Source organism: Netta rufina (genome assembly GCF_964035555.1).
Source record: "Netta rufina genome assembly, chromosome: 5".
NCBI classification, from domain to species: domain Eukaryota; kingdom Metazoa; phylum Chordata; class Aves; order Anseriformes; family Anatidae; genus Netta; species Netta rufina.
Window position 1 is genome coordinate 39,801,052 of NC_140128.1, and position 24,499 is coordinate 39,825,550.

General features: G+C 45.8%; 2 protein-coding genes across 2 annotated transcripts in view; both read right to left on the reverse strand.

The window, feature by feature from the left end:
* The window catches only part of YLPM1 (YLP motif containing 1), a 37,883-nt gene extending 21,333 nt beyond the window's left edge, over nucleotides 1–16,550 (reverse strand). The window contains 6 exon segments of the mRNA XM_084287778.1: nucleotides 2,268–4,682; nucleotides 7,694–8,436; nucleotides 9,589–9,783; nucleotides 10,685–10,930; nucleotides 15,409–15,831; nucleotides 15,833–16,550. Of these exon segments, the coding sequence (XP_084143904.1) occupies nucleotides 2,268–4,682; nucleotides 7,694–8,436; nucleotides 9,589–9,783; nucleotides 10,685–10,930; nucleotides 15,409–15,831; nucleotides 15,833–16,504 (4,694 nt within the window). The 5' untranslated portion in view covers nucleotides 16,505–16,550.
* A 3,787-nt stretch (nucleotides 16,551–20,337) lies between these two features.
* On the reverse strand, nucleotides 20,338–24,441 carry FCF1 (FCF1 rRNA-processing protein). Its single transcript, XM_084287328.1, has 8 exons — nucleotides 24,417–24,441; nucleotides 24,257–24,324; nucleotides 24,061–24,135; nucleotides 23,822–23,970; nucleotides 23,265–23,337; nucleotides 22,761–22,848; nucleotides 22,273–22,367; nucleotides 20,338–20,966 (listed from the first exon to the last, which is right to left on the reverse strand). The coding sequence occupies exons 1-8, from the start codon at nucleotides 24,417–24,419 to the stop codon at nucleotides 20,918–20,920; spliced, it is 600 nt and encodes a 199-aa protein (XP_084143454.1). The 5' UTR covers nucleotides 24,420–24,441; the 3' UTR covers nucleotides 20,338–20,917.
* Nucleotides 24,442–24,499: the final 58 nt, after the last annotated feature.

Here is a 24,499-nt window from a genome sequence, read left to right on the forward strand (position 1 = left end):
TGAAAACAAGCTGTTGCTCCAAAACTTTTGGCAAATGTTGCGTTGTAACACAGATTTCACAGTCACTAACACCTGTTGAATTAATCTAATTGCAGTGAAATATTAATGTATTCATAATAACAGTTCTGCCTTCCCTTTTTGAAATCACTTTTCTTGCAATTTCTGCTTGTAACTAAGCCCTTCCTTCCAAATGGGACAGATGCTTAGCAATAGCACAGATGCTCAGCAATCTTACGAGTTTGGAAACAATACAGCTTCAAGAAAAGCACAAAAACGTCTCTATCTTTCAACATGGTTTAATAATAATGTAACAGTGATAAGTGAACACTTATTTTAATTACTCAATATTTTAGTAAAATATCTTCCTTGTGAAATTAAATCCTTGCCTTTGCTAAGTACCACAGGATCTATCTTGCAATATCTCACAAGAGCTATCTCACAATAACTCATGGAGAAGATGAACCACATGAACCTCTAAGAGATTTCTTCTTTATAATCTCCCCTTAAAGATTTCACTCCTCACTCACTAGACATAGTAAAAGAAACTTATCTTTCCAGTTCTCTCATGAATGCATGTAATGCACCAAAACTCAGGCATCAAATCACAAAGAAAACATTTGGATAGAGGGGATGTGCTCTCTTCTTGTATTACTAAATTTACTGAGCCCTATCCTACCGGGTATTTCTGATGTTTAAGAGGTTATTATTCTATCACTTCTTTTAAAATAAATGCTTATTAAACCCTTAAGGAGTCATGTCCTCCTCATTTGACAACACGGTTGTGTTGATCCTCAGAATTAAGATCAACCAAGCTTTGCCAAATTACTCATCGAGGATGCTAGGGTTCAAATGAGAGAACATTGTTAAAAGGGAAAAAAAGCACCTATGCTTTAAGAATCAGTATCCAACATTTTAATAGGTCCCACTGTGTGAATTAGGAACTACCTTAATGCAGATCTTGACATGTATTTAAAAGCAATTATCAACAAAGTCATCTGAGGATAACAGAAAGATTAAGAAGCAATTATCAACAAGCTCCTTTAAGGATAACAAAAAGGTTGGTCAGGTGATGTGGACAGATCTATACTTGGGAAATAACAAATGGAGGTGCCCTATTCGTGGGGAAAGGGGTGTGTATTTATTTAAGGAAAAAAGCCCATCCACAAAAGCTGGGATGGAGATCTTCTAGTTCCACACGAGCTCCCGTTACCATGCTGTAGTGAAAAGAAACAAAACCGTTACTGTGTAAATTGAGGAAGAAATCAGAAAAGGGGTATCATCTTCACAGAAGCACCAAACTATGCTGGTAGCTTGTCTTTAAATAATTTGTTGGACAGTTGCAGGGGGATAAAAATAACATCCTTAAGGAGCATCAATATAAGAAACACCATGCACCAGGTTCTCATGGCACCTATCTTGCAACTCCATTAGCGAATAAGTGCCCAAAAAGGAGGTTCCAAAAGCTTGCCAAGGTCATGAATTTTACAGAATCACATCAGAACAATGTTTTCTTCCAATAAAACAGTGAACATTATTGTTAGGCTTGGAGAAGTATCCGAGTAATTGAGACAACTCCTGGAACTGGAAACAGAGTGAGAAGCCTTGTCTGACACCAGTCATTCACTCTACAAATATATAAAGTCCCCTGTACAGGGACACAGTTTTAAAAGTAGTACTTCTTATGTATGAAGTAAAATGCAAGCATACTTTTATGCAAGCATACTTTTAAACATGTATTTTGTTTAAGAGAAAGGCATGAAGAGAGGAGGAAGTCAATAAGTTTTGTTTTGTTTCAAAAATAAGCTCTGAATTTCAGAGGCAGCCTGTTACTGATTAAGATTTTGACAATTTCATCTACATCCAAACTGCCCATATGGCTGGTTAGAGCTACAGTAGGACCGAATTGGCTATTTAATAGCCAAAACTGGAGGTGGATTCACAAACCCAAGGAAAGCTTGGGACATCAAAATTTAGCTGTTTCTAATCAAACCCAGAGTATTTAGTTTGCATGTGAAAGAACGAGGAAGATAGGTGAGAAATACCAGAGTCAGCTCATCACAACCTACTAATGCAGGACAAGTAACATTTAGCACGAAGATGTCCAAAGGGAAATTAACATCCTCCACACAACACCATACAACTAGAATGTACCAGCTCAGTTCAAAACTCCAGAAAAGATGCAATAATATCACAACGTGTAAGAAAATCTAATAAGCCTACTTTAGTAATTTCTCTCCCCCCAAAAGTGACAGAATCAAGCAACTCACCGAAGCATTTTGAGTTCCTGGGCAGCTTTCAGAATTATCTCATGCTGTCTTTGGCTAAGGACCATCACTCCCCCCAAGGACTGTTCCGAGTCCAGGTTTGAATCTGCTCCCAGCATATCAGAGGAATGTGAAGGTGGGAGAAGGGATGAATCCATCTGGTCACCCATAGGTCGCAGCCTGTCTCCATCATCTGGATACCACCGATCCGTCAGTCGTTCCCTCTCCCAGTCAGTCCTTTCAGGAAGGTAGTCCTGCTTCTCCCGCCACGTGTCGTACCTCTCGGGGTACTCTCGAATCCTCAGCTCCCCCCTGTCTCGGAGGTCTCTGTCGTAGTGATCTCTGTTCCTGTCGTCCCTCCACCTATCTTCGCGGTATCTGTCCAGAGGTGGGAGAGGCGGTAACGGTGGGAGAGGGGGGATATCTAGGTCACGATTCCCCATTTCTCTATCATCCATGGGTCTCATGTCCCAGTCTCTGTTATCCCATTCTCTGTCCACATCTTGATCATAAATATCTGCGGATCTTCCCGTCCTATCTAGATCTCTCTCTAGTTCCCTCTCCCTCGGCCTCTTCCAGTCATCCCACCATGAATCTCGTCTGTCGTGATCAGATGATAAAGGAGGTAGTGGTGGCAGGGGAGACAACGGAGGCAATGAATGGTGAGACTGCAACCTCTCATCCCTATCGTATGGATCCACAGAATCATCCTGATAATCGGAGTTGTGGTCTCCCCAGTATCGTTCTCTTTCCCAGTCGTCCAACCGCTCGTGCTCCAGAGGAAGGTCATCCCTACTATCTAAAGGAAATTCCTCCTGCATCCCCTCATCCTCATGACTCCAAGAACCCCTGAGCGCATCGTCTCGATGGTACGGAGCCAATTTGTCAGGATCATCTCCTAGGTGAATTGGTTTATCTATGCTGCCCGTGTCAGACCTCCCCGCTTCCCTCTCCCGGCTATCCGGCCTCCTGACGTGTCCCCTCTCGTGGCTACCTGCCCTCCTGACGGGACCCCTCTCCCGGCTACCTGCCCTCCTGACGGGACCCCTTTCCCTACTGCCCGCCCGCCTCATGGGGACCCTCTCCCTGCTCCCTGCCCGCCTCATGGGCTCCCTCTCTCTGCTCCCTGCTCGCCTCATGGGCTCCCTTTCCCTGCTCCCTGCCCTCCTGACGGGTCCCCTCTCCCTGCTGCCCGCCCGCTGTGCCCTGTCCCTGCTGCCTGGCCGCCCGGCGAGCTCCCTGTCTCTGCTGGACATCACCCTCTCCCTGCTGTCTGACCGGCCACCCAGTGTCCTCTCCCTGCTGCCCGACCGCCCATCCGGCATCCTCTCCCTGCTGCCCGACCGCCTGTCTGCCATCCTCTCCCTGCTGCCCGCTCTCCTGAACATCCCCCGGCCCCGGATAGATGCCTGCCGAGCCTGCCCTCTGCCCCTGTACACGTATCCCCTGCCACGGCCCTCGTCCATCCTGCCCATTCCCCGGCCGTGGCCATCATCCATCCTGCCCATTCCCCAGCCGCCATCCATCCTTCCCATGCCCCGGCCGCCGTCCATCCTGCCCATTCCTCGCCCGTCCATCCTGCCCATGCCCCTGCCCCGGCCCATTCCCCAGCCACGGCCATCCCCCTGCCCCCTGCCCCGGCCATCATCCATCCTGCCTTGCCCCCTTCCTCTGTTTCCCGGTCCCTTGCCTCTGTCTTCGTGCATAAATGGCCCTTTCCCTCTGCCTTCTGGCCCGGGCAGCCCCTGCGTGGTGTCCGAACCAAGCAGCTGGCTCTCTGAGGAACTCAAATCCTGGTTTCCCGTTACAGGGGTCACCGCCCCTCCCGGCCTTGCCACGCCAGACTGCAAAGCTCCAGAGTTGCTAGAAAGGGATGCCGAAGTCTGGTTCTGAACAGGCGGAGTAGTCGCTTTGGAGTCTTCTACTTGCTGGTTAGGATCGTGTGAACTCCACGTCCACTTTTTAGGAGGATCTGAAATGGTTTCTTTGACTTCACCTTTGGATGGTTCCTGCTGAGTGCTTGCGAGGTCCTCACTCGGCTCCACGGAGCCCGTACTCGTCACGTCAGTAGACTGCGTTCTACTTCCAGCCTGCTGATTGCCACCCATGTCTGTAAAAGGCTCTTTGTTTTCTGATCGTGAGTCTGTCTGGGACTGCTGCTGTCCCAAAGGAGGCCTGGGCCCCCTCCACCGTGGGCCGCCCGGTCGGGAACCGTGTGCATGTGATGTGTTTTGGGAAGTATAAAATTGTGCTGCTGGTCCCCGGGGGATAGTTCCCCACCGACTCGTGTGCTGTCCATCAGTGTTCTGTCGGTCAAAACGCGACCTGTGTCCCTCGGAGCGCTGGGAGTCAAAACGGGGCCCTCTTGGTCTTGAGCCTTCAAATTTGTCATATCCTCTTCCTCGAGGGCCATCAAACCTGCGCATGAAATAACAGCAGTTTTATTCAAATGAACATGTCAAATAAAACTTGTCTAAAAACCAGTTTCACGCTGCCTGTTTAACTGATGCATCCTAGTGTGCTGTAGGATCAGATTCATTTGAACCAGTGCAGAAGCACCAAGACCTTCTTCTCCACACCAACACTGTCCTGTGCAGACCAGTCTAAGCCACCTGCAGACAATGTAACCCTAAAAAGAAAACTTGGCTTCAGTATCCCAGGATTGAAACTCACCTTGAAAAAAACTTGCAAACTGAATGGTGAGAAGCTTTGATCTTTTGTTTAAAGACACTTTTGTTGAAAACAACAACTCTTGTTGAACTTTGGTTTTAAAACTTCGCAACAAGCTTACCTAACCCAAGGCCTTTTAGACAAATCTATAAATATAGATCCTCACAGAAAGTGCAGGGAGCTGTGATATTGGCCAGTTCTACGCAAGACAATCTGCCTAAAACACACACATTTTTATCACATCACTTTTTTCCTTTTCTTTCTTTGTCTACAAGCAAGAGTAGAGGTCAGGCAAACCGGCATAAAGAATAATTTATGCAATCATATTTAGCAAGGCTCATCTAGTCAAAAAACAGCCTTTAGGCATATGCTTAATTATTGATTTGCAAGACACACACATCAAATTCATTTTACACAAAACATCGAACTTGCTCCTGAAGTCCAATTGCTTGGATATTTGGGATTCACAGTTGTCTCTCCCTGGATATGAATTCATTATTGCCTAGTTACCAGCAGCTGTTGACTTTTTGCAGAATTTAATGTTTCAGTGAGCAATTTACCAAATGAGTTCATTTGCACAACCTCAAAGAATTTTAATAATCCTAGTAAGACAACACTTCAACAGAAAAAGTGGAAAGCACGGTTTCTGTTGGAACAAAACTGCCTTTTGCTTGGGGTGTGTGGTCAAGATGAACAGGATTAAAAGAATTATCAAGTGCAGTAGCAAGGTATCTTCGATTTGAAGGACCAACTTCTACATATAAGGTATAGCAAGAAGAAAAGGCTGGATACTGTAAGACATCCTTCACCCCCAAAATTCTGCAAATTAGTTTAAGGGAATTCTTCAGAGTTTCTTGAGAAATGTTAATTGCTAAAAAGTAGTGGGTGAGAGCGTGTCTTTTTATATGTCTAATTGTTACCTGGCACTTCGGAATAGCACCAGGTAACACACAATATTTTAAATTTATCACAGGTTCAATTGAAAATTTATTACAACCCTCTTTTCTACTGCCTGTATTGAGAACAAGCAGTAAACAGATTTTTGGAAAACCTTTGATAAAACCATGAAATACTCATGCAATTACAATATAGGAATGCACAAAGGTTACAGCGTTATTTAAAAAATCCTTTTTTAAACATTTTAAAATATTTTAATGTCAGTGGTCTCAAAAACAAAGCCATTGTAAGTACTTTCTAGAAATTTCTGATTATCCATAGTCTATGGTCACAGAGCACTGAGCTCTAAACTAATGCATGTATAAAAGACATGCACTAGCAAATCACTGAAAACAGTCTGCAGAACTGCACATCCAAAAAACCCCCAGGACTAGAAACGATGCTCTTTTTAAACCCATGGGGAGACAGAAAATTATTCAAAGTTATAAAAATTCAAATATGATGCCTGTACTTCATGAATTACTATTCATGAATGATCACTTCGGAATCAAAAAGAAGGGAAATGAAAATGAAGATATGAAAAAAATGTAAATGTAAAAAACTAGCAGAATACGCAAGGATAGAACTAAATCAACGGAACAAGGCTGCTTTTTGGTTCACGAGGCATCACATCGGTCTAACTAATGACCAGACAGAACAGATGTTTTTGCAACCTGATATCATGTCAACCATGGAAAAACAATAACAAAAACAGTCCAAAAGGAATATCTCGGATCAAACCATATCACAGATATAAAACCACATGAAAGACACAGAACGCTGGTTTTTAAAGTAACTTTACATTGAGACAGTAGGCCATCCACCTGACAAAACGCAGACTTAAATTTGAATAAAACTACACCTCACAAGAAGATAAAGACCAAGACCATCAGATGTTATGCAAAAACAACAAGAACCCTACCATTAGACTAAGGCTCAAATCCTCTCCTCTCCTTCCTCTCGTTTAAAATTCTTTGAATGCTAACTAATGCTGCACATGTAGAAAAACACTGATTTGGATGCAAGACAAACATCACCTCTCTCTTATCAGAAAGCTATTTTGAGAAGTGCAGCAAATAGGGCAATCGTCTAGTTACAGAATTCTCCCATGCTAGAAGTTAAGGTACTGGTGAAGAGCTCTGAATCTTTAATTTCTTTCTGCTGCAAATGGATTTAAGTTGCAAAAAAAAAAAAAAAAAAAAAAAAAGTTTGCTGTTAAAAACAAAAAAAACACTAAATTTCTAGTAATTAGATATCAGCTTATTCAACTGAATATGTATCTGAACACTTTCCTGAATTCCTTTCAGAAGGTCCACTTTAAGGTGCTATTGTACATAGTAGTAGTAACTTAAAAACACTCCCTCAACACTTTTGCTTTACATATTCCTAAACTGCATTCCAAGTACCACAGATCAAACACTGGGAATTTAAATGGCTTTTTATAAAAGGTCATTCTTTCAAATGTGATTTATCATTAACCTAAAGACAGTAAAGATGTATCAAGTATTTACAGCATCTTTCCTGTTTTCAAGAAATGGATATTACATTTCTGAGAATGAGAAGGGAGCAGTGTGCCCAAGCATTTCACTAGAGAAAAGTACATGACTCCACGTAACGCTCAGGTGAACAGCATTTACCTGTTTTTGCTTTAATCAGATAAATACAGAACATGATGTACACGCATTAAGAGCAAAACTCCATCAAACGCACAATTCATATGACCTTAGGAAAATCTGAGAATAAGGCATAATGTTTCATTTCTTAATATACCATCAAAAGGCTGCTAGCCTTGAAAGCGTATAAATCAATAAAAATATCCTTACCTGGGACCTCTGGGGCCTTCAAAACGTGCTGATCTGGGAGGATCTGGAAGCAATCCACCTGATCTCACCGGTTTATCCTGCATGGTAGGGGTGTGTGTTGAAGACAGTGCAGAAGGGGCTTTCAGTTCCCCACATCCTTGCTCAGATGACATAGAGACATTTTGTTTATTATGGTGAACTTGAGACTTCCCGTGGTCTGAAGAGCTGAAGGATGAACTTACTTGAGAGTGGTAAGTCGAATATACAGGTGAGCTACCTATTTTTGATGCATAGGTACCAGGGGTGGGAAGCAGAGCTGGCCTTGGTGTTTCAGTAGACTGATTGCTTTGAGAACTAGATCCTGAAGGGACAGAGGAGTTAGATAACTGAGATACAGAAGACAGAGGTGGAGGGACCAGTGGAGGTGTAGCTGAAGGTAAGGTTGGAGGCATAACAGGAATGCCACCTGGAGCCGTTTGAGAATATGGAACAAATGGAGGCGGAAGCGAAACGTTTGCAGGGTACTGATTCTTCAAATTCTGGAGTGAGCTCACTTTCTCCTGCAGATGGGACTGAGTGACCTTCATCTGTTCATCCCACGCTTTCCACTGTTTCTCATACTCTTGCAGCTGGTCTTTGTGAGGATAGGTTTGAAGCTGATGCTGCCACTGTTGGTTCATTGACCGCTCCCAGTCTTTATGAAGCTGCTGGAACTGTTTTTGCTGTGTCTCATAATGTCGCAGCTGCATCTCCACTGACATTGTCTGCAAGGAGAATATGAGAATAACTTCAAAAGAGCATCTTAGTTATCCTCAAGGCCACGTATTTTAGTATCACTTGTAACATCACAACTTCTGACTTGTGCAGAAACCTGAGGAAGAACTACAGTGAAACAAAAGCAAACACTGTGATGTCTAAAGTTAATTTACACATTGCATGACTGGAGGGCAAACATTTAGTATAGAAGACTTTTTTTTTTTTTTTAAAGAAGAAAGATAACGAAAAATATAATCAAAGGCCTCCACGCTCTACTATTACTGCATGCTTACAACAGCTATGAAAGCCCAAGTCAATCTTCACGCTTTCAATACATGCAGCATGTGACTATTTCTCAAGGTTTCAGTTTCTATTAATCTACACAGAGCTGCTTCAGCTGTCAGCAATGATTTTTCTCTAACCTTTTGCTAGATCATAATTTGCACAGCACAGCTTCTATCAGCAGTTTGTCTTTCTTATGTGTACACACAGGTCCTAATACCCATGGGCTTAATCTGTTCTGAGATTTTTAGGTTTACATTTTTTTTTTTTTTAAACAAACCCGACAGCCCAAACCACTTAAGGAATGCTTAAACCACAAAAAGCTGACTCAACTAATAAAGCAATCAGCTTCTACTTTAAAGGCTGCAACAGTATAATTATCTGAATCTGTTATTAAGACACCATCACTGTACACATTTGTACTGTATGACATTGTAAAAAAAAAAAAAAAAAAAAAAGGGGGGGGGGGGAGGGGAGAACACGGCTACTAAATTACCTCACACCATCTGTGTAACTGACCTTTCTCCTGAAGAATTTCTCCAGCAGTAAAATGTTCAAAACTGAGTAAATTCAACACTGTGTTCAGCTTTGCTCCTGTACCACTCAGGTATGTCTGAAAATCGTTTGACAAGCATACAGTCTTATATTTCTCATCCTACTAAAGCTTCATCACCACCTCTCAATTTTTTTTAAAATTTTTTTTCATTCTGAAGTTGAGTGCCAGTAGGAAAAGGGGATATAGACTTCTGTGCATGCAGAAAAAGTAGCTAGACAAATAAGCCAGCCATGGCAAATTATTCAACTACTTATTTTGCAGTAAACCATAACTGTTAGGTCACTCACAAAGTATATCAAATACCATCTCCTCAGTGTTTCACCTGTAAATGCGGAGGCTGTTGCATGATCTGTTGATACTGCTGTACTATCTGCTGCAGCTGGGCATGCTTCTGCATTATCCTCTGGTACTGAAATCCAACTCGGTGATGGGGATGCTGCTGCCATTGAGCTGCTGCTGCTTGCAACTGTTGCAACCTCAAATCTTCCTCGGGGTCATCAGGAGGATCAATGTTGAGCTAGGGAAATAGGCAAATATTATAAATAAAGGGAGACTTCTTCCGTCAGAAGAGAGAACGCTGGGTCGTGACCCAGTTTGCAAGAACTTTCTCAGCATTCCTTATTTTATCAGCCTGTATTTCAGTGTTCTGGCCACCCCTAACTGCTGGAAGGCTGATTTGTATTTCCTTTATTCTTGTACAGTCTGATCTAAAGGTTAGGCTGATGGGGATTAGGGTGTTCATACATACAGAAACTTACCTGTAGGTAAGAGATTAAAGCAGATCTGTTCAGTGCTGCTCACACCAAAGGCAGTGAGACAGCAGTGCTTTTTCATGATGAGGTAAAGGAATTCCAAATGCATCATTTTGCCACTTGGTAGGAACCTGCACACCATAAATTTAAAGCGCAGCACATCCTGTAGGGTAATCTACCACCTTACAGTAATCTGTTCAAACATCATAGCTGTTGCCTCCATCCATTATGGAGCAACTGGCATTAAGCACTCCGTCTAAATATTCTGTACCAAGCTCTTGGCTTTCAGAAAAACTATAATACGCAGGGAGAAGGGGAGACAGAACTGAAACTGACAGAGAAGGATTAAAAAATCGTGTCCAAAAGCATCTACTGAGTGCTTGATTTTGCACTTAGGTATCGCAATGTGTTTCTCACAGACAAAGATGACAACGTTGGGGAAAGCGTGAGTGAGCCAAGCCTGGTGCATGTGTGGGTGACTATGTAAGTCTGCATATGAGAGTATTTTTTTTTAATTGGTGCAGCCTTAACAAATGTTCTTTTCATGTTGTTTTACCATATTTAGTTATTCTCCTGCATACTGTGTAACAATATGATGGAAATATTTTCCTGCTTTGTCCCCTTCTAGCACAACATAACACAGCAGCATCTCCCTGCAAAGCCTACCTGAGTTTCGGTGGCTGTAAGAGAAGAGTCGTCGTCTTTGGAAGCTGGAGGCAGGGATTCATTCAGCGGAGGAGGTTCAGACTGCTGAGTTGAAGCACCCATTTTCCCTTCTTCAGACTTCGCCCTCTGTTCAGACGTATCCTTCCCTACTCCTGGCCCTTTCATTTGCTGCTGTCCCTGAGCATGGGCTTTTGCCCTTTGCTGCAGGCTAAGCAGGTGTTGCTGGTACCAGTATTGCTGCTGTTCCTACAACAGACAGAAAATTTCTCAGAAAAACAGCTTTCACAGGAAAAAAAACACATGAGCATTAATTCATGATAGTTGCTAGAATCATGCAGAAGAAACATACGCTAGAAAAATGTTTAAATCTATTCTGAGAGAAAACTCACTCATCAACAGCAGGGCAATGCAGGTCAAAAAATCTAATCAAAATTCAGACACCACTGTGGTGTGTACCATGCCTCACTTAAGTTCCTGCTCCAAAGAGCTTACAACTAAAGAAAATAATAAAAATCAGAAAAATGACAAGTAAATCAAGGTACTACAGGCACGTAGTAGGTACCACACTTATTAAGTTTAGTGCTTTTTATTCCTAGCAAATATACGTACTGATTTTGAGACTAACTTAGGTAAAATGAAGGGAAAATGGAGGACAACAAAGGGGAGCAAGGGAGAAGGAAAAAGTCTGAAACATACAAAAAAAATGACAAGCGTGAATGGCAGAGTAACTGGGATGGAGAGATTGGAATAAAGGTTTGGAAAGGAAAAAGAACAATCACAGACAACAAACAGTGCGGATTATTTATTATCTGGATCCTGATTAACGTTCAGCAGCTGAAAGGGTAAACAGATATGGCTGCACCCAAAGAACCAGCCATCTAAGAAGCAGTTCAGCTTTCAGTTTTAAATACTTCAGGCTAGAATTAGGGGACTCCCAGAGCATGAAAATAGCTTCAAACCACCGCGAGCTGCCACCAGCATGAAGAACCAACGACTAACGTGGCGAATCTCAATGCTTACCGGACAGTGCATCTTAAAGAAAGCCAAGCAGGAACCAAGTAATCTCTCCAACTAACACAAGAGGTATGAGGCATCAGATCGGACTGGCAGGATAGACTAAAAACTGCCAGGAGGCAGCTGAAGAGTGAAGGTGAAGACCTGACACAGCCTTGTGCTATGCAAGTCCCTGCCAGAGAACACGGGAGGTGATGAAATGTTACGGATTCAAGACACAGCTCCATAAGCTCGTAGAATAAAATTCTCCAGATTTTAAAAACAAAGATAGTGGCCACTGCTAGGGCTCCTGTATTTTAGGGTAGAATATACTTGATTTTTAAAATCTCATGTCAGCTGTACCACCTTTGAGTATCTGTGACTGCTCTACATCTTTTTTCATATTCTTCTGTCCTTCCTTTCCATCCAAGCATGCGCTGCTGAGAAAAGAAATCCCTAAAGAGCCTACTCACAAACAAAAGAATATTTTAAGATGTCCTTGCCTTTTGGGTAAGTGTGAGAACTGCAGTCGTAGGTGTTGTCTGATGTGATTGCTCAAAACTGAACTGTTCAATTTATCTTTAAGCGGGTTTAAGAGAAGCACAGGCTTCCTCCAAAAGCCTACCTCACACTCAAAATGGGAGTGATGGTTTCGACTGCTAAGCGCCTAGCAGACACAAGCACGCAGATGTATTCTTTAAAAACACTTCTGTAAAACTGCAGCTTGGAGATGAGGTCAGCGAAAGGAGAGGCTATGCTTGGACTTCGTGGTGATCCTGCAGTGACTTCAGCCAAGGGTCTTTTTAACGAGAACATGACTCAGAGGAGCTCTCACGGGTGGAGGACGTGCATTCACGCTGCAGCATGGAACCTCTCAAACATCTTCAACAACAGGCTGTAAGGAGGGTAAGTTTCAACAGCAGGGAGGAGCACACGTCCCTCCCCGGTTACACAAAAGATGATTAAATTTATCCCTTTCAAATGGCACCGTAAGGGGATTTAACGCGACGGGGCTGGATGCCATGCTCTAGAGGAATGAGGACAAGCACCTGTTATGACTGCCATGAAACTCTTCATCCGGAGATCCACCTCGTTTTCTCCTCATTCGAGGATTCACAGGACTAGGACTAGGATTATAGGTGTAGGATTCACAGAAAGACCTTTAAATGACACCACCCTGTCACATACTTTTCACAGCAAGGTCAGCAACACACGCACTTGCAGGTGCTAGATGAAAAGTGAGAGAAAAGTGAAACGCAGGTTTCTATTGCTCAGGCTGAAGAAAACAGAAGTATTCATGGAGGAAAAAAAAGCCAAGTTATTTGAGCACTTATTTCTTTAAGATAACTTCAAGTTCTTCATAGTTCTTCAAGTCCAACAACAAGCCCTAGATCTGAGCCCTGACCACCTAAAGCACAACCCCGAGCAACACAAATCCGCCCCGACGAGGAGTGTCAATGCAGCCAGTTCTCTGCATGTGACAATGGCCATGAACTCGAGCTTGACAAAGGCTGGGAAATCGCAGCGATGTGTCGTGTTCTCTGCTCCCTCTCCGCTTGGCTCCGTGCGTCCTCACAGTCCCCAGCTGGCGATATCGGCCCAGCCGTGTCCAGAGCCATGCCAAAATAACAGAGGAGGGATTTTAGAGAGGCTGCTGAAAGGTGACCCGGTGAAGCTGCGGTAGCTTTACCAGAAGCATATAAATACATATTTATGGGTACAGCTGCACCCGCTCAGATTTGCTCCCTACTGTAAATAAATAGCAGCATACGGCGCGCAAACATCAGATGGAGCATTAAGGAAACACCAGGAGCATTTGAACAGAACTTGTCAGGAGCTGTATCTAACTGCGGGGAAAGACAAGAAGCCAGAAACCTACCCCGACTGTATGCTTGGGAAAAACTGCACTAAACTCTAAAGGTTGTCCCAGCAAAGAAAAGTACCTTACACTTGAAAGGGAAACAGCGGAGTACTCAGCACTGGCAAATTGCACAGCATTTCCTTTGTTAAGAGAAAAACACCGATCTGTTTTGGCTGCAGCCGCTGCTACCGTTGGATGAGAACAGAAAGAATTGCTTTCAATTACCATTAAAAAAAAAAAAAAAGAGCTTAATAGGATTTTATAAGTGATGAGTTATGGTCCCCACTAAGCTTTTAAAATTGCTAGCAAGAAAGCCTCACTGCTTTGCTTTCGCTATTCCTATTGCGTAAGGATTTGCTGTCCCAAATCCTGTCTTGTAGTACAGCCAGACAGTCAAAATTTTATCAAATTTATGGCCAGCAAAGTACCATATTCCTTTTGAATTAACACTGAATTGTGTAGGAGACTAAGAACTACTTAAGATACAAATTGTTTGTACAAACACTCATGAAACAGACAAGCTGAACTTTGGAGATGCTTTTCAGCAGCATTCTGCTCTGTCTGCGTGCAGTACAATAACACATTAATTGTGATTATTCTGGGAAGGACAAGTGCTGAGGAAGAATTGAAATCTTAGCAGTTATGAAATTTCTGGCTTCGTAATGGGGGAGGAATTACTTCAGTGCTTGATCTGGAGTTTAGTAATTTAAGAATTCAGCAGCAGCCTCAATACCAAATTAACATCCCTTTCAATGTCTGATTTTCCAAGGTTTTGGCGTTAAAAAAAGAAAAAGAATCCCATTCCTACCACTGTAAGACATGAACTAATACTGTTCAAAACCTTCATTAAATTAAATCTGTGAATCACTTTGCTAGGCAGGGATCAGCTACATGGTACAAACTTAAAAATGGCACATTCCCAAATGCATCTATGCTCAGGTATGAAATTTGAATGGATACAAATTCAAAGGTGTCTCAACGACTGACAAATTTAAAACATCACCAACTTCAACATGAGGCAACAGGAGTTTTGCAGACTTAGCTCCACATTTGTATCCTAAGTTCAATTTGCCAAAAATACGTGTATTTTGAACTTAAATAAAATCCATCAACTTCTGAAAGCACATACACAGGCTTTGTTCTTGCAACTGGATCTCTACAAACTGACCCTAAAACCCTGCAGAAGCCTCAGCGAATCTGAGGGAACTGTATCCTTATAGCTGAGGACCTCAACTCGCACGCCTTTGTCCACGCTCAGCCTTCAACAACTGAATTGTTCCTAACTTCACGCATCAGGACAAGAACATCACCTGCAGAGGAAGAGCTCCCATCTAGGATGTTAAGCACATGTGCACTTTGTGGTCACTTTGGCCCTACTGTACCTATAAAAGCACACAGCCTCAGCCATAAGAGTACGTTTTGCCAAAAAAAGCATTTCAGAACACTTCTCTCTGCTGTGGTTTAAGCCGAAACCAGGACACTCTCACATGCCCTATGCAATCTCATACTGGAGGACCAAACGCACAGCACAAAACTGATTTCCGGAGAGTGAAAGGCAACGAGGCACCACGGCAGCTTTAAGCGTAGCTGCTAAGAGTGAACAGCTACAACTCTGTACCTGTCAGAGCAACTGAAACAGGGTCCCCAAAGGACAGCTCAACGAGGAAATTAGTGAAAACAAGGGCAAAATAGGGTGCTGCAACATGTCATAAGCAGCCCCCCTGCAGCACCCTACAGAGGACGAGATGAAGCCAGCGAAGGCTCGGTGCATTTCACCTCCCTGCTGCGCTTTGGGAAACAATTCTCCAGAGCCCCCCGGACCCGTGGGGGGAACCACATCCAGCGGGGAGCCGGGTGATGCCTTCCTCACCTGCGGGGTCATGGTGGCCGGGTCGGGCTGCGGGGCGCCGTGCTGCTCGGGGGGGGCCCCACTGTCCTGGCCGCCCCCCTGGGGACCCTCGGGCAGGGACAGTGCCGGCGGGGGGGTGAAGTGCTGCGGGGCAGCCTTGGGGGCAGACAGGGAGGGAGCTGCCTGGGAAGGGGACGCCTGCGAGGGCAGCAGGTAGGGCTGGGGGGGCGCCAGGTAAGGCGGCCCGGGGGGGGGCAGGTAGGGCTGGGCGGCGTTGGATGCCGGCGGGGGCTCCAGGTAGGAAGGGGGCGGCTCGCTGAAGGAAGGGGGAGGCTGCGAAGCTTGGGGCCGGGGCAGGTAGGGCTGGAGCGGCGGGGACTGCCCGGGGGGTGGCTGCAGGTAGGGCTCCGGCTGGGGAGGCGGCAGGTAGGGCTGGCCGGAGGGGGGGGGGGTGCAGGTAGGGCTGGGGGCCGGCGTTCGGCTGCGGCGACTGCGGCGGCGACGACAGCTCCATGTCCATGGGCACCGGCGACGAGGGCAGGGGCTCGCCCCACTCCCCGTGGCCGCCGGGCGGCTCCTGCCCGTCGCGGGGCTTGCGGCTCGGTGGCGGCGGGGCGGAGGCCGTCGGCGGAGGCTCTCGGTGGGCGAACTGCTTCTGGTAGCTGCGCACCGGCGGCACGGCCACGGCTGGGGGCGGCTGCTGCTGGTGCTGCTGCTGCTGCCAGTCCCCGAACGAGCCCGGCAGCGGCGGCGGCGGCGGCAGCCCCGGGGGGGGCGGCCCCGGGGGCGGCGGCGGCCCCAGCAGCACCGACTGCAGCTGCTTCTGGTGCATCTGCTGCAGCTGCTGCAGCTGCGCCAGGTGCTGCTCCTGCAGGCTGAGGAACCCCGACGTCCCGCCCGGCGGAGGGTGAGGAGGAGGAGGGTGAGGAGGAGGAGGCGGCGGCGGAGCGGCGGTGCTGGGCGCGGGGCCCGGCGGCGGGTAGCTGGGCAGCGGCATCGGCGGCACGGCGGGCGGCGGCACGGCCGGGGGAGGCATGGGGAGCGGCGGCGGGGGGATGGAGGTGGGCGGCGGCGGGTAGGGCCCCGCCGCGCCGTACAAGCCCCAGGCCGGGTACATGGCGGGGCGGCGCTGCCACAGGCCGCGGCGGCGGCGGCGGCGGAGGCGGAGGTGGTGGTGGAGGGAGGCCCCAGCGCGCCTGCGCGGGGAGCTGAGCCGGCCTCCCGGGCAGTAGAGAGGCAGCGCCGCGCTAGAGCGGCCCCCTCGGCGCCGCCTATCGGGGGGGCGGTGGGGAACGGGGAGAGGGAGGGGGGAGAGGGTAGAGCGTCGCGCTGCCTGAGGGCGGGGGGAGGAGGGGGAGGAGGGAGGAGCGGCGGCCATTTTGTGTGCGCGGGGAGGGAGCCGGGTGGGGGGTGTGTGTGTGGAGAAGTGGGAGGAGGGCTTGTTTCACCTCACAGGGATGTGATGAGGATAAACTGAGTGGCCACAATGGGAGCGGAGCGTTGGATGTGGGAAATCACCTCAGGCAGCACGGCGGCGGTGCTGCCTTGCTGCCTGCTGTCCCTCCACAGCCCGGGCAGCTGTCCCCATGGTCTCCAGTTCGTGACTGGAGAGCAGCGTCCCTGCCCAGTCAGAAAACACAAACGAGAATCTCCCAGAAAAACTTCAGAGTTTGAACTTGATGATGACACACAAATCCTTGGGGAAAACACCTCAGTTCCACACACACAACTCTCCTGCCCAGAGGTGGTTATTGATCATTTTCTGCCTGTGGCGATCCTTTATATTCACAGGATCACAGAATCATTTAGATTGGAAGAGACCTTCAAGATCATCTAGTCCAACCTATGACATAACACTAACGTATTATTTCCCTTACAGTGAATATGACTCCCTGATAGCATTTGCACCTCTTACCCCTGCCTCTTCCAAATCCTACACGTAACACTTATATCCCCAAGCCCTTTAGCCGAGTTTACTCACTAAGCTTTGAAAGCCTGTCATTTCAAAATAGAAAACTTCTGTGGCAAAGATCCTTTGATTTATCCTCCTGAGTTCCCTCATCATCAGTTTATTCACGGTTACTTCATGCAGGCCAGTCTCTTCCAATCTCCTTGCCATTTATTGTGTTTTTTGTTATGCCAAGAAGAAATCCGTCACTTCCTCTTACCAAGAAATACACGTACTCAACCACTTGCCGTAGCAAGCGTTTTCTGAGCTACATCTGGGAGGCTGAATTTAAGTGTAGCTTCCAAATAGCCTGAGAGATGTTTCTGTCAATACTCAAATCTATTTTCAGCAGCACTAGAATTGTCTCCTCCCAGCCAAGATTATTACTGGCTTTACCCAACATTACCTTGTCCTAAAGCAACCCTGTTTTGTCCATCCCATGCCATCTTGCTCTTTTACAGTCTGTGACATTATTAGTGTATGTCATTCAGCTGTTTTTAGTTTTTTGAATGGCTCACGCTCTTCCTAATTGCTGTTCTACCACATTTCGGTTACCCCTCAAATAGCCCAAGTCACATCTTGGATCAGTAGCTAAAGTTTCCTCACTTCAGTGGTGATAATGGTGCAGCAATCCTGGGCCTTCTGGTGGCCCCCAGAAAAGAAGGTTAATTATTTTCTCCTTTTCTTGCATAACTTCAGACTTTTTTTTTTTTTGGTGGATTTTTCTGATTGTTTTCTCTGTGTTCAGAAGCTATGGAAACTGGCTATGGGAAAAGACAGGATGTTGTGGGGGAAGCTGGAAATCCTCGAGTTATTGGGAAACATTGCAGGCATCTGTTTGTTATCTTAAATTGTGTGCAGGTTTAAATCAAGTGCCAGAGTTGGGTCAGGCAGGAATTTATCTTCTGGTTTGGACCAGCAGAGTTCTGCATTCGTAGGAACATCAAAGCATTCTCGCTTACCAAGCTCTTTCCTATTATGCAGATAATGATCTTTCCCACCTCTGACCTACTGCAAGTTGGATCTGAGGCTGGGATGACATGGTGCACATGGGGTAAATACTTTCCCTTCAACTGTCTGAACCGCAGGTTCCCTGAGGACTGCTGGGGTTGGACTTGACGACTGAGGTTGTCTTTTCCTGTCCTGAGTTCCTCTTCTCATCAGGCTCTTTGCATTAATGCCCAAGATTTTCTGTCTTGCCGATTACACTCACTTTACAAAAATTTGCTGATGGATTTCCCTGCTGCTCATCCTCCAACCCTCAAGAAGTGTACTTCTTGAGCAGCTCCTTATGCCTCCTAGTAACAGGTTCTTCAGGTTACCAAAACAAGCAAGGCAGATTACTGAGTCTCTTATTTCTTAAAGTTTCTTGTAAATGTGCATATTTGCTTGTATTCCTACCAACAGTTCATTTGACATACATGTATTTTCATGAAGTCTATCCAATGAGCATTCTGCTGGCAAACAACCCCCAGATTCATCATGTTGCTGTGCCTTTGACCTCCCCATCGTGAAAAAGACTTTGTCAAATACTACCATAAGCATCCATTTCTTTCTCCTCCAGTCTCTTTTAATTTAGCTTAACTCAAGCAAAATTATTTGTATGGGGACAATTCTAGTTAACTCTCCTCCAATAAGTCTTTTAAAACTAGTGTTGCTCTGAAAACCAAGTAAAATAGATCTAATCCTACAACTGTTCCTCAGTCCTTGTTTGACTAAGTGTGGCCTTCAAATGTTCATGACAATACTTACTTTTAGCTTAAAGAAACATGACTTGAACCGAGAGTAGAAAATTAAGGATATAATTTTTGACCCGTACAGTTTTACACTGTGTCAAATTTCAGGTTGGTTGGTTGGTTGGTTGCCCTCTTCCTGGCTGGAGGTGGAGAAGATAAACTTCAGCTGTGATAGCGTGGAAGGGGCTGATGTGTTCTGAAAGTGTCAGCACGCTGTTATTTCAGGGATAAGTGTAGCAGGTGAGCCTGCAGCAAGCAAAGAGGTAGTATGGGGATAAGTCTGATGTGTTCCCAAAGTTTCCTACAACAGCTGTAAAGGAATGTGCTAGCACAAAGGTTATTAGCATGTAGGGACATTTCCCAAGGACAGAAAATGATTAGCAGAGAAGTGTTATTTTCACTATGCTGCCTAGCCTACAGGGATTTGAGTTCAGCCATTCTCTGCAGCCTGCACCAGTGTAAGGCACCACAGCGTAAAAGCTCTATTAAAGAGTTTGGACGTTTTCTTAATTACACCAAGCATATCAATTTCAGTCTCCCGTTCACACCCCATCGCCAGTATTTTGGCCAGGAGGCACACTGCAGCATGTGAGCCTCCGGTGACTCAATTCCTCTCTCATCACTCAGGCTTAAAACTATTCACTTCACCACAGAGGAACAGAGATCAGAAGAGCAAAATAAATTACTAAAAATAAAGGAGTAATAGGGAAGATATGAGAATGCAGAGCATGCCTCTGGGAAGACAAAAGCAATATAGCTTTGAAGTACTTTTTCCACTGCATTTCTCCATCTGGCTTAACCATCTCACTCCTGACCACTTCCTTCCCGTGTTGCTGCAAATTCTGCAGGTCTCTGAGACTCACTTGATCTGCAGCCATCGCTCTGGTTTTTCCCCACTTACTCTGCTCCCAGCCCACATTAACACCTTTCAGTTTGACACCTTCCTGTACACACCGGTGTTCTCCTCTTCCATGACACCTATGGAAAGGAATGAGACTTTGAAGTGCATAGGTGCCAAGCAATCAAGAGGGAGAGGTATGTCCAGACCCAACAACTCTCATCATCATTCTGCCTGTAAGCAAAAGAGCTGGGCTGCTGGCTGATCCAGTAAAAATATGCTGCAAGATGATGCCATTATACCTTAAGTACAAACTCCACTGGTAAGAAGAGAGGTTAAGAATGCACTAAGTACCTAAGTGAGGGTTAGAAGATGAACAAGGACACATTGAGTTTAGGAAACATGGAGAAGGACACAACTTGATTCCACTCAATGTATTGAGATACAGTTGAATAAAAGCCCATCAACCCAAAAATAAAATTTTTCAGAGCACTGGTCCAGAGAAGGCAGCCTACTGGTGTAGACTTGATGGCTTTTCTTCAGAATGCAGCCTCCAATTTGCTTGTGGGACAGATGTGAGGGAGTATTACAAGGAAATACTCATGCTGCTGCAGATGCAGAAATAAGAAACTTCCAATACTTCTGTGGTTCCATTCTCAGTCATAGTTGGACCATCACTTATATTTATTTAAGAATGCCAAAATCACCTTTTTGAATAATCCCAACACGAAAACGAAGAGGGAGTTAGGCATGTTCTTGTCCATAGAGTCCTCTTGTTCCCATATCCTCCTCCCAGCTATAGGTTATCAGGTGCAGTCAGAACAGGGATGAATAAAAAAAGAATCCTACAAATAGCTTTTTCTTAGAGGGTCAAGGCTATGAAGTCAGTCCAGTATCACCCACAATCCTATGAGCAGGGTCCCAGCAAAAAAGAAAGCAGGAGGGTTGGGAAAAGAAGGACCCTTATCCTGGCTTAGAGTCCTGGCGTTCATGGCTTGGCTGGAGAGGTTAGAATCGAGGAGCTCCGTAATCATCTGGCATCCTCTCAATATTGTATCTGCAAAAGAAAGAGGGAAAATGTATGAAGACAACCTGATCCATACAGTTCCCCTCCCTGTGCAGCAAAATGCTTACAGGGAGACTGAACAACAAACAGCTTTATTGCATTTCTATCTCAGCTCAGATCGTAAAGAGGGAAAAAACATTACTTCTGAGAAAAAAGTAGATTTCATAAGATTACCCTCCAGCATTAACCTCAAACTCTTTAGAGCTCAGGCATCTCAAGAAGTCACTATCCCCAGAGAAGGAAAAAAAGAGTGTTTTTTGTAAGATCTGCCTTAGGCTTTAAGAATAAACCCTCTGTGCAGAACAGAACTTTGTCCATTTGACTTGGGACTCAAGGGCAAAATGAGTAGGGGCAAAGGTATTTTGAGAGAAAATCTCCTAATCACATTCTAGTTACAGATCAGTTTGAACTCCATGTATTTATGCAATTTTAGCAATTTGCCTCCTCATTTCTGACATTCTGCTCTCTGTCTGCATATTACCAGACTCTCTCCACTGTTAGCACACCTGCCTCCCAGTGTCTCTCCCATCTCATCTAAAGACTGACTGTTTTCTCTCCACATCCCATTTCTTCTCCCTACCATGCTACCAAACATATCTACCCTACTTTGAAACAATTTGGCATAGGTTCTATGCAAGATAAAACTTCTGCGTTGTAATTATGCACAAGAGATATTAAAACCGTGTATATGACAAATGAACGTGAGTAAAATCCTCTTAGTCTAGGCTTTACAACAGGCACTTCAGAAGGAACAGCTAACAAACTTAAGCAAATGCTGTTACAGTAGATCACTGCTTCTACTGTATATGTATTTAAAATATATATATATTAAAGCAAGCCAGTGCTTGCACATATGGGAAAAATCTGTTGCTTTGAAATTGCTGCAGTAGCGTCTTTCCAAGTTGGTTTGATTTTTAGCTAAAAAGCAAGTTCAGTTTCTTAGCGGAGGGTACACAAAGTTTCCAAATAGAACATGGAACAGGAACGTTTCCTCAAAAATCTGTAGAATGCACTTGCCTGACAGCCTTGATCCTGCTGCTGCTAAGCAGCACTGAACTATGGAAACACTGGCCTCAAGGAAACAAATTTCCAGATAAAAGCAAGTGAACGTGGAGGCTGCAATAAAAGCGGGTCTACAACCAGTCTCTTCCCAGCAGCAGCTATACATCTACTTTTGTGCAAACACTAGGCCCTTTAGTACAACCTGTGCTATAGACAGTGCAGGAGAGAAATAGATGGCAACAGAGACCTTGTCAGACAATGACTGAGCCTGGCATTGATGTCAGAGGTCCCTTACCTGTGCCTGGAAATGTACATTATGGGCACTCCTGGGATTTTTCGTATTCTCCTCTTGAGCTCTTTATCCACTGTGGCCACTATGTAGCATTTGTGCTGAAAAGAAGAGGCAAGTCAGATTCATTACTAGTGAACTGGCAAACACAGACAAAGCCAAGCAAAAGCCTCAGCTCAGTAAACACAAGAGGGCTGCTAGTCCTTAGTGAGGCATTTCTAGGACTTGGTTATTCCATAGGCATAACATCCTTCTGCTCACCAAAACAGATTCCGAGAAACATCTAAAGGGTGTCCAGCCTTTCCAGCCGACAACTTTCCCACACTTCTTGATGCTGTCTTATACAAGAAAGCTTGGGGAAGGCTAGATACTCCTCCAAAGAAAGCTGTGCTAAGGACTGAAACTGCCCCTTTACAAGACTTTGCAGTTACTTTGCAGAAAAGTTAAGCCATCAGTAAACAGTAGGGTTCAGGAATTTTCAGAAACATTAGTACCTGAGTGACTCTTTGTACCAAGCAGTCATCAGCATAGGTTCCTTTGTGCATACACGGCAAGCGTTCAAACCGAGGGTCCTTGGCAATTCTGTGGGGATACGTACATTCAGCATCACGGCAATCAGACCAGGAGAAGTGTACTGTAATACCATACAGAGGAACAGGAACACTTCTTTCTGTGACATGCAGCAGGTTATACTCAAAACAAGGGCTTGGAGCAAATGGTACAGTTCAGTCAACCGTAATGAGGAGCAAAACCAGCATGCAATTTGTCTGGCTAAGTTTTTCTTAGTACTTGTTAGTGGGGTTCCAAGATCCCCACAATGTTAAGCTCTCGCTGAACCCATAATACTGATCTCATAAACCCAGAGGAACAAAACCCAGTTCAAGACCTAAAATCCTTCTAGTAAAATAGCAGCATCATGGCAAGTCCTTGTCATTTTTTTCATTTCTTTATATCAGAATACTAAGTTGTAGAAACAGAGAGGAACACCCCGCACGTACCTTAATGCCACACGGTACCTCTGTCCTAGCTTCTCAATTTCAGCCATTACGCAATCTGTGATACATGGAATACCTAAATGCAAAAAAAAAAAAAAAAAAAAGACAACATTCAAAGTCTGCATTAGAACAAAACAGTATTTCTTTACAGACCTCTACAGCACTGAGCACATGCCCTGGAACAGTTATCTGGCATAGGACTCCATGTCCATCTGTCTGGAACTCTGTAACATATTCACAGTTTTGAACTGCTAAGAGCAAAGTGATGAAGTGTAAAACCACCGAGGAGTAGTCTGACAATGCCACAGTAATTTTAGATTTTTAACTTGTTAATGCTTTACTTTTGTTGAGATCAGTGTTTAAGGCAATTGTCTGACTGAAACCAAGGGTGGTTCTGGGGTTACCACAGGCTGGTCCAGAGTTACCGTAGGCCATCGAGAACAAGCTCCGTGAGCTCACTACAGCACGTAGCTTTTTTCAAGGCTTCTCTTGCCCTCAGCCAGTGGTGTGAGGCTGACAGGGCACATCCTACGCGGCCCAGAAGCGCGGCCGCCACTCACACTTGGCATAGAGGCAGTCCATCATGGACTGCACCAGGTCCAGCTTGGCTTTGATGGAGAAGTTGATGAAGTTCGTGTCCACCAGGATGTGGTACGGCGGCCCGAGCTGCGTGTTGTACTGGAAGAACAGGCAGGACGGATGCTGGGGGCTGCGGGGAAGACAAGGATTCACCTCAGTCAGCTGTGACCGAGGAGCGGGGAGCTCCTACAGCCTGTAGCGGGCGAGGGCAGGCACTTACACCTCCCGCTCCTTGATGGCGCTCGGGTCCTCCTCCTTCTTCTTGGCGGGGGCTTTCGCCCGCTCCTTCTCGTTGCTGCAACGAAGCGGGGGCACCGCTGGGGGACGGCGGCAGCGGAGGGGTCCCAGCAGCACCGGGACCGTCCCCATCCCATGTCCATCCCCATGCCCATCCCCATCCCCGTGCGGGCACTCACATGCGCTGGTCCCGCAGGCTGATCATGCGCTTCATCACCGCGTACTTCCGCGCCTTCTTCTGCTTCCCCTGCAACGAGACGCGGCCGCCGTCAGCAGGGCACGGCTCCCCGCTGTCCCCCCGGTGTCCCCCCGGTCCCCTCACCCCGTGTCCCCCCTCACCATGCTGCCACCACCACCACCACCACCACCACCAGCACCAGTTCCGGCGCCTCCACCAGCGTCACCGTGTCCCGCCCCGCCGG

What these genes read in the sequence shown, in the direction of transcription:
- FCF1 (XM_084287328.1), bottom strand. An exon ending in AGCCTGCGGGACCAGCGCAT is followed by an intron (nt 24,136 to 24,256) that starts GTGAGTGCCCGC and finishes GCTTCGTTGCAG; the next exon opens with CAACGAGAAGGAGCGGGCGA. An exon ending in GCCATCAAGGAGCGGGAGGT is followed by an intron (nt 23,971 to 24,060) that starts GTAAGTGCCTGC and finishes TCTTCCCCGCAG; the next exon opens with CCCCCAGCATCCGTCCTGCC.